This window comes from Saccostrea echinata, unplaced genomic scaffold (genome assembly GCF_033153115.1).
Source record: "Saccostrea echinata isolate AGI-Se365-2 ecotype Australia unplaced genomic scaffold, CSIRO_AGI_Sech_v1 ptg000001l, whole genome shotgun sequence".
Taxonomy (NCBI): domain Eukaryota; kingdom Metazoa; phylum Mollusca; class Bivalvia; order Ostreida; family Ostreidae; genus Saccostrea; species Saccostrea echinata.
The window spans coordinates 49554485-49565000 of NW_026889750.1; the positions used below are offsets into that span (position 1 = coordinate 49554485).

Sequence of the window (10516 nt, forward strand, 5' to 3'; positions counted from 1 at the left end):
AAGAGCAATAAAATTTGGAACTTTGAAGTAGATAAGTAAATAAAAGAGCTTAGGGCTAGAACACTGAGGCAAAACTTGGAGAACAAGACTTTTTTGAAATTCCTTTGATTAATGAAGAAAAAGTATTTAATATGTTAAAGAAGCTGGATGTAAACAAATCTGCTGGCATTGACCTTCTTGGACCTAGATTGCTTAAACTTTCAGCTAGTATAATATCAAAACCTCTAACACATCTAATAAATTCTAGCATAATCAAGGGGTCTTTTCCTACACAGCTAAAAGTCGCAAAAGTAACTCCTCTATTTAAAAAGGGTGATAAATCAGACCCAGGAAACTACCGCCCAATTTCAATTTTACCAACTATATCAAAAGTTTTAGAAAAGCATGTAGCAGAAAATATACGCATCTTTACTTCTCACTTCGATTTATTAATGAAAGCACAGTCAGGATTTAGAGAATTTCACTCATGCCAGACAGCTGTCACAAAACTAACTGATAATTGGCTGCATGCAATAGATCAAGGAAGTTTCGTTGGCATTACTTACTTGGATTTTAGCAAAGCATTCGATCTTGTTAATCATGATATACTAATTAGAAAACTTAAATGGTATCACTTTGATCCATTATCAATTAAATGGTTTCAATCATATTTATATCATCGAACTCAAAGTGTAAAAATAGGTGCATACACATCTGAATCACTGCCAATCACAACAGGTGTGCCACAGGGGTCTATATTAGGCCCTTTATTATTTCTATTATACATTAATGATTTACCATTGTCTGTTGTACATTGTAATATTGATATGTTTGCTGATGACACTACAATGCATTTTCATGGTAACAATATTTCACGTATTGAAACAACTCTTAATCATGACCTCTATCAAATACAAAACTGTTGTCAGCAAAATCAGATGCTTTTGAATACTGATAAAACAAAGTGTATGTTAATGGGCACACAACAAAAAAAAAATCAAAATTTGAAAACACTAGCCTTCATTTACAACTTTCCGGTCATCCCCTTGAAAACGTGGAAATGCAGAAATTATTAGGTGTTCACATTGATCATACTCTTCAATATACTTGTCATGTATATGCAGTTTGCAAAACTCTTACATATAAATTATTTACTTTACGAAAAATTAAAAATTTTCTTCCACTGCATACTAGAAAACTATTTTATAATGCTTTTATTTTACCATCAATTTTATATTGTCTATCTATTTGGGGTAACTCTCCTCAAACGCACATCGACAGAATCTACAGACTTCAATAACGTGCAGCAAGGATTATCTTAAATGAAAAATATGATGCACCTTCAATGCCTTTATTTAACATTTTAGGCTGGTTAACTGTTCATGAACTTCTATATTTACAGAAAAGCATTCTAATGTTCAAAGCATTTCATGGTATGTCTCCCGATTATATGCAAATTTTTTTTGAATTTCAAAGTTCTGGATCATACACGTTACGCTCAGAAACAAACTCCGAACTTCGTTTACCAAAATATAAAACAAATTTATTTAAAAATTCTTTACAATATTCAGGGGTTATTATCTGGAATGAGTTACCTATTAGTATCAGGAAATCCCAATCCCTTGCAATATTTAAAAGTAGTGTTGAAAATTTTTTACTTACGAAACGTACTAGTTCTACTACGTAAATATATGTGACTTTTTTTCCTCGCCTTTTCACATTTTGAACTAAGCTTTGATGTTTTTATTTATTCTGTTGTAAAATAGTGTTTATATTTTATTATCTCATAATTGTGATTTGTGTTTATTGTATATACATGTATACATTGTATATGTGTTATAAAGAAGGCCCTGAGGAAGACTAGTGCTTGCACTAATCAGGTTACCTTCTATAAATAAAGTATTATTATTATTATTATTATTATTATTATTAACTCCTGTGGTACAAAGATCGGGACTGAGTCCATTAATAATACTAATGTAGGTATACCTTGAGTGGAGGCTGGTGCCCTGTTTGGGTTCATTGGTCAACGGACAGATCTACGAACCAAGTGTAGGTGGCAATGCAATGGTAAGACAGCCAATAAAAAGTAATTTTATATCCAGGACCATGAACATCCTCTGAACATAAAATACCCTGTTTGCTGGAAACACGCACCTTTTTGTCACTTATCTTTCGGACTTTTCTTTTGTTACTTTTGTTTTGTAATTCTCGATCGGCTCTTCTTGAATATTTTGAATTAACCTTAAAAACGTTTGTTATTATTAGTGCGTTGGTGTACACTGATGAACATCCAGTCTTTACTATCACGGAAAATAAACTTTTGAAAAAGATACATCTTAATATTGGCTTACACTTGTTGAGAGATCAATTATTTTGTTGGTCATTTCAAATGAACCTAGACCGTTAGATATAGCCTGGTGATAATGCAAAAATGCTCAATCAAATGATTGTGATAGGGCGCTCGCTTGGTGATCGGGAGGCACCGGGTTCGATTCTCGTTCCCGGTGCAGCGTCAAACCTAAGACGCTTAACATACGTAGTGACTATTTCTTCGCCAGGCGCCCTGCATTAGAAGTGAAAGAACGGAGGTAACGTGTTACAGTAGGCTTTGGCACAATAAAGAATTCTCACTGCTCAATGGCCCTAAGTGCCGAGTAAAGGTCTAAATTTGTAGCCCTTTGTGGTGACGTCTCATATGAGTGAAAAATTCTCGCAAGGGACGTAAAACAACAATCATACTATTTATTATATCAACAATTGAACTGACACGCGAAAAAATTCATTTGACGAGAACAATAATTATTCCTTTCGAGAGAGAAAGAACAACATTAAGTAAGAGATGATTTATTGATAATCTTTGTTCATGTGTTATTCAGTGATTATAATATTATCAAGTGAATAGATGTGTGAGTGATTGGTTGCAGGGTGACGCTTTCTTTAATATGAAAAAAGTGAAGATAACAGTGATCGATCGTTTAAAAAGACTACAAACAATGTACATTGTCTTGGGGTGAGTACTACTAGTTAAATTGAAGTAGTCACCTTGTAAGGTTTGAGGTAAGATCAAATTCTTATTATTGTGTAACATATGATTAAGAAACTGGCACTCGTTTAACAATCATTTCTTAGCACACTCCTTCTCAAACACGATCATTTCTGTTTTACTATAAGACTTGCACTTGGAACCATTTTAAATTTCTGATTAACTAACCAAATACTCCTTACCGTCTAGTATAATTGTATATAGATTTTCAGACAAATATATTAAATTTGCGTATCTCATTGTTATCTCATCTCATATATATGAAGATTTTTTTTTCCTTTGATATTTATTTATTTTTCTAATTTGAATAGAACAAATATTGGACAAGTTCTTTACATCATTTACCTTAAGTTCTGTGCAATAGGCATTTATCTGATGTACAACTCGGAATAGGGAACCCTTAAGCTTGCAGCAAATACTGTGCACAATATTATCCCTACGCTGTGATTTTCTTTGATTTATCTATTATCATAAAGACAATTCTCATCCCATCAATCAAAGCTACTATAAGGAACTAATACCTGAAACCTCCCACTGGTTTTAATTTTAGTTCAAATACATGTATTTTCAGGCAAATAGATCTCTTAAAAATCAAGATATCGCTTCTGTTTCATCTGGTAGGTATTAAAGACATATTTTATCTTAATATTTACATTAAATTTTTTGTAACAATCAATGCATTAATACTTTCATCTTTGCAATGATAAAGTACTTCATTTTCTGACAGCGAATCTTTAGAAAACTGGTTTTTCTCAATGTATTCATTCTTTTTAAAGTAAATGATCGAGACTCGTAACCACTTCTGGAATCTTTTAAAAAGTAAAAGATAAACGCACCCGAACATGGCCAATTTGTGAAGTAAACAATAGATCCAGGATATATACTATATATGTAATAATACCAGAATTTACTGGACAGAGGGATGTTTTTATTAATTAAGAGGCAATCCACCAGAAAATCAGGCGGCAGTATTGTATTACTGTGTGTATAGGCGGCACATCATATGTGACGAATATTTGATATTTTATTGAAAACGATATTAATGTTGTCCATATGGAATAATGTAATTGAAGATTTGTTTGAAAATGGCTTATTCACTAGAAAATCGTTCTGTTTTGTATTCTTGAATTCCCATACATTAACCATTGAATGTAGGTCGGAAACAAAGAGCTCTAAATTTTAATACATTTTAATATTCATTCCGAAATAATTTAATTTTGGTTGTATTCTAGCCTCTGACTGGTTAATATCCAAATAGGAACACAGGTTGAATCTATATAATCTGGTTGTTTTTATGGGGACACGCCCAATGACAACCAGCTGAATCACCCCTCTCATTTCCAGTCCATTGCAAATTCCATATTTAATAAAGTTCTGTACCTTTAACTTCAAATAGTAACTCGATCTTACCACATGTGAATAAGAACATGGCTGCTAGACCTATGTTGTTATATTCCTGTTATTAGTCGAGCGTTTTAATTACTTTCGTCTATTAGTAAAAACAGATTTTATTATCTTTTGCTTTATGTGCGTGTCTATGATTTGAATGAATAAATGCGTTTATCATGTGTGTGTTTCTCCGGGTCCGTCTCTCATTAAAGACTCCTTAATCTAACATGATGGCAGCGGTAAACTTGTGAATAATGGACTAAACGGTGCTTCAACCGTAAGTTATGTCTAATTTGTGCATTTTTCCCTTTATTTCGGGAACCACGAATATTGTCAACTCGACGCACATATGAGGTCACTGAGTGCGTCAGTTCATTTTTGAATGGCATTTGAGGACTCTAAAGTATTGCCTTTCCTCAACTATCTATTTAATATGATATATTACAAAATATCTGTATATCATAGTGTTCAAGGACCTGGAAAACTTTCACTTGAAGGAGATGCAGCTCTAAATTTCCGCCGATTTGAGCGCGGTTGGAAGGTCTACGAGGTCGGTGCTCGTGTCAAGAAACAGGATGCGACAATCCGAGCTTCCATTCTCCAGTTATAATAGACCGCAGAAGTCCTAGAACTACTAAAAACGCTTACCTATGAGGACCCAGATCACCGCAAGGATGCCGATCGTATTCTCAAAGTGCTTGAAACTCACTTCATTGGTTCTACTACTAATGAAACTTACGAGAGATACAAATTTAACGGAAGAAAAGGGAAACCTTTGATACGTTCCTCGGAGCAATCCGTGTACTCTCAAAGTCCTGTAGTTTTGGTGCACCCGAGAACTCTTTACTCCGTGACAAACAAGTGTGTGGTAACAAAGAACACACAAGACGCAAACACCTCGCGGAATCGCAAATTAACCTGGCAAAAGCCATTAACATACGTACGGCGGATAAGTGAGCTACACAGCAAGCATCCGAAATAGGCATGTCAACAGACACAAAGGAGAAATTTGTTCATAGTGTAGAAACTCCACGTGACTATAAACTTTCTCAGAGGCACCAGAGAGGACCTACTCCACAACAAAGACCACACAAAGGACAGACTCAGAGACAAATAAACCATTGCAAGTATTGTGGTGGAAAACATGCATGGAAAAAAGAAGCATGTCCAGCATATGGAAAGACTTGTAAGAAGTATAAAGGAAAAATATTTTGCTAAGTACTGTAAGCAAGGTGTAAATACTCGTGTTAACAGTGTAGAAAAGGGTAATGACTATTATGCGGAGCCTGAGTACTTGATAAGGCAGGTGAGTACTACTAGGAAGATCTGGACTTCTCTGTGTGGAACTCATGGTGAACGATCAACAAACAGCATCTCAGATAGACACAGGTGCTTCTAACAATCTCATCGGAAAGAAATGGATTGGTGACACTACTATTATCCCATCGACCAGTACTTTAGTGATGTGGAATTGCTCGCGTATGGAACCTCATGGGGAGTGTATTCTGAAATAGTAAATCACAAGAACAAGACAAAGTACAAAGTCAAGATCGTAGTTGACAATGACGACTTAAGTCCACTCCTCGGACTCAATTTATGTACTCAAATAGGACTCATAACCATAAATCCGGTCACGTTCAATCGAGTGAACTCTGTTTGTCCGACTGTTGCGTACAAGGATGTATTTGACGACAAAGTAGGACAACTTCCTGGAGAAGCACATTTGAGGTCGACCCCTCTGTCTCGTCAGTTATATCACCAGTACGAAAGGTTGCAATTCACATGAAACCAAAAACAAAACACAAAAGGCACTAGATGATTTGACAAAGAAGGCCATCATAGCTCCTGTTAACAAGCCCACCAACTGGCTCAGTAACCTTGTATGTACCATTAAGAGAAACGATGAAGTCCGGTTATGTTTAGATCCAGAGGATCTCAACAAAGCACTAAAATGTGAACATTTTTATCTCCCTGTACTCCGTGAGATGCTACCTGACCTAGCATATGCAAAGGGTTCACAACATTTGATCTTCGTCACTGATACTGGCACGCAAGGCCGGATGATGAAAGTAGTTACATGACAACATTTGACACACCATTCGGAAGGAACTGTTGGCTACGACTCCCATTCGGTACCAATGTTTCCTCAGAGATGTTCCAGCGACGTCTTTTTCAAGATATAGGTGATTTGAGAGGGATTCTGAACATTGCAGAAGATGCATTACTCTATGGTGTTGGTGAGACCAAGGAAGAGGCCATAAAGGACCATGATGAAAAGTTAGTAGCATTTCTCCAGCGATGCCAGGCAGTTTGCATTCGACCCAATCCTACGAAGATGGGATTGAGACTCTCTCAGGTTGCAAACAAGTGGTCTTACAAAGTATGGCTGTGTCTCCAGAGTCGTATTCATGACGAGTGTTACAAGAGAACGTGGCTACCACCCAATACGTATTACCGAAGTTTGTCTGATAGGTGTTAACGGGTGGCGGGTTTGGGCTACCACAGCTTACTGTCAGGAAAGACCAATAGAACAAATAGGAAGGTTTATATAGATTGTTTTTTTCTTGTTTGTAATTAAGACTTGAAAATAATGTGTTTCATATGTTTCTATATGACCGATTGGTGTAAAATGGTATGATGGCAAGTCGAAGGATTTCTCGTCATGAAAGTCTTATTAGTGAATTAAAACTCAGCAATTATAGTTTTGACAATTGAGAATCAAAGAATACTAACACTCAAGGATGAAACTGCATGTAATGCCATTAGGTTACTGAAAGGTAACTGAAAATGTACTAAAGGTGACTAAATAGTAGAGCTCTGTCATGAGGTCACCTTTATAGACCTTTCAGTGAACATTCAGTTGGTCGAATGGAACAGTGTCATCCTGTGACTAAAGTTTCTAAAATACTTACTTAATGAAAATGTCGGATAACTTACAGCCGGGTTTACGAATCTTATAATTCCAATATCTAGAAATAAACATAAAATTCACTCAAACATTTTATGGATATATATACACTGCAGTTGAGGATAATAAAACAGTCATAAACAATGGTATCAGCAAATAAAAAAAAATGAAAAGCCAGTCTCTAGATTTTTATCGGGGTAGACGAGGTGGGGGTGTCCGCCATTTCAGGCAGAAACAGATTATGTTTCTATTCATGTCTGTCTTTCTGCATACATTTTTAGGAAGTTAAAAACGCATTTCGAAAAACAAATATAAGGAAAAGTTTCAAAAAAGAGGAGGTATAAGATTTTGATTTCGATTAAGCTAGAAGATACGAATCTATGTTAAGACTACCTGAAGCTTTAAATTGCATTCAAAACACGAATCATTACATTGCCATCTCGGTTTTATCTTAATTTGTAAACTATATACGTTTATTTACATAGGATGAAACTATGCTATTCCGTTATATGAACTTTAACTGAACGGTGACTGAACAGTAGAGCTCTGCCATTCAGCCACCTTTCCAGACCTCTCAGTGAACATTCAGTTGGTCGAATGGAGCAGTTTCATTCTAGGTTAATCGAACAATGTTCGTATCTTCACCTTTATTATTCACAGCCGACTTGCATCAACTTTCAGCAATTTCCTGTGATGCCACATGATTTGGTTGATCACATGACGGTAAGTTATATTTTTTCCAAGTGCTGTAGACAAGTGATTAACGCGGTTATTATTATAATTTTCTGATTGCATAAATGATCTAATCGAATCCTATTGTGCTTGGGTCCTGCACTTAATTTTTTTAATGCATATTATTTGCTCGCTAAAAATCAAACAGGTATGACAGAGAGGGACTTTAATAAGTTAGAGCAACATCAGACAAAAATCTAAATGAAGCAGGAATTATGTATATGTGTAAATTTTTACTTCGACAAACTGCTAATGATCCTGTCCAGTCACCGTTTTCATCACACATGCGCGTAGCGCTTCCGGAAACTATGGCGAACCCTGGATTGCAAACGGTTACTGCATAGTTTAAGTACTCCAATCCTTGATAATACACCCTTCCATCCGTAACATTGGCAAAATACGTACATTTTTTAACTAAGAAAAAATAATGCACTAGTAAATAAAATGTTATTTCTAATAAAGTTTCTCAATAATCATTGCCATAATTATTGAAATCTGTCCTGACTGACTAGCAATGAATGTGAATACACCATATCTTACTTTCACAGGAGGGTGCTATATTACTCCAGTTGCCATGTTGTGTACATTCAACCCGCAGACTTCCGGTCACTAATTCGTAACCCTGGTAACAAGTGTAGGTCTGAACGGATGTAAATTCCTGATTCCCAACGTCACTGTTAGCATGATCCAAAACTGCATTCTGAGGTGTTCCAGGGTCGCCACAATTTAACTCTGAATGTGAAGGGAAAATGTAACTAAAGGCAATCTTCCAAGGGTACCTGAGAACCACAATCAAACGTAGCAAAAGAAATTATTTATTGATAAGAAGTTTTAATATATTGATAGCGGCATGTCCTTTGATGATAGAGATATTTGCTAGCATATATATATTTAACAATTGATCGTACCGTGGCTTCGAAAACATACATCAAGTACATTTAATTATAGACAAACTCCACAGATAAAAATGATTTCAAGACAATAGCTAACAAACTGAACAGAAATGCCATCGAGAGATAATTAAACAGCAAATAGCAGCCCTCGATCTCAAAAGAAATAAGATTTTGATGTTTTATCCGACTGTTGTGTATGTGATTTAAATCATAAGAAGAATGTACTTTTGCAGTTGAGAGCTGTTCCGTTCCAGAAACCAGTGGTTTGACAAAGTATGGCCGTGTCTCCAGAGTCGTATTCATGCCCAGTGTTACAAGAGAACGTGGCTACCGCTCCATAGGTATTACCGAAGTTAGTCTGATAGGCGTTAACAGGTGGCGGGTTTGGGCTACCACAGCCCACTGTCAGAAAAGACCAACAGAACAAATAGGAATTTTTATAGCAGAGCTCTGCCATTCAATCAACTTTATAGACCTTTCAGTGAACACTCAGTTGACGGAATTGTGCAGTTTCACCCTGTTACTAAAGTTTCTAATTCATGTACATTTACTTAATGAAAATGTCAGATAACTTACAGGCGCATTCCAGTGGTGTTCCACTCCAAGTTGCATTAGCTTGGCAGGTTCTCACAGTGTCCCCAGAGAGAATATCGTGACCAGGGTCACACAGGTAAGTAACGTTCTCCCCGAACCACTTATTGTATGTTCCGTTATAGTTCCCAAGAATGGCGGGCTCCGCATCTGGGCAAGGAATTGCTAACAGATGAAAATATAACAATTAAGATAACTTTCATATAAGTCGCAATTCATTCTTCTGAAATTGATTGATAAGTTTTTATATGGAACGTTTAACTGAACAAATACCTCCAAGGTTTCAGGACGACATAAACTTATTTCCAATATTTGGTTAAATAATGGACAATAAGAATCAACATATATAGACTGGTATGGTTGATTATTGAATTGAAAAGAATATTGGACTCTGTTATAATTAGCATTCAAGAAGAACATTCTTACAAATATTGGACTACAAAAAAAAAAAAAAAAAAAAGATTTCGCCATCAAAATGTTTTAATGGTAAGTCTTAAAATTAATGTGTTCAACAAAGAATTCTTCATTTTCAGGTGGTAATTGAGAAAACGTTAAATGGATTTATATGTATGTGGAATCTGAAAAAAGGTATTTCTGACACATAAAGTGGATTGTTAAGAGATACATATAAATATCTGTAAAGTAATTCGGATGAATCAAATTCTCAGAATTCTATAGATTTTACATACGGGTACAGGTGAAGGGCGTTCCACTCCACGTGGCGTCAGCCTGGCATGATCTGTTTTGGGAACCTGAACTATATTCATACCCCTTCATACAAGAAAAAGTGGCCCATTCCATATACTGGTAGGTTTTATCCTCATAGTCAGCCATAATTGCATCAACTCCAAACACAAACACAGGACAAGCTACAGCTGCAACAAATAACATGTGTCTCAACCATACCTCTTGTTCACGATAGATCTCGGTTAACTGATGGAGAAAGGACAGCTTTAAGTGCCAAAATACAATGGTTTC

General features: G+C 35.8%; 2 protein-coding genes across 2 annotated transcripts in view; both read right to left on the reverse strand.

Moving 5' to 3' along the window:
• Positions 1-2002, reverse strand: part of LOC133198221 (sushi, von Willebrand factor type A, EGF and pentraxin domain-containing protein 1-like) — a 55132-nt gene extending 53130 nt beyond the window's left edge. Inside the window, exon 1 of the mRNA XM_061334350.1 lies at positions 1969-2002. Within this exon, the coding sequence (XP_061190334.1) occupies positions 1969-2002 (34 nt within the window). The remainder of the gene's footprint in view (positions 1-1968) is intronic.
• Positions 2003-8562: 6560 nt separating this feature from the next.
• The window catches only part of LOC133198232 (uncharacterized), a 19842-nt gene continuing 17888 nt past the window's right edge, over positions 8563-10516 (reverse strand). Inside the window, exons 9-11 of the mRNA XM_061334359.1 lie at positions 10228-10413; positions 9173-9349; positions 8563-8786 (exon numbers count right to left, since the gene is read on the reverse strand). Of these exons, the coding sequence (XP_061190343.1) occupies positions 8563-8786; positions 9173-9349; positions 10228-10413 (587 nt within the window). The remainder of the gene's footprint in view (positions 8787-9172; positions 9350-10227; positions 10414-10516) is intronic.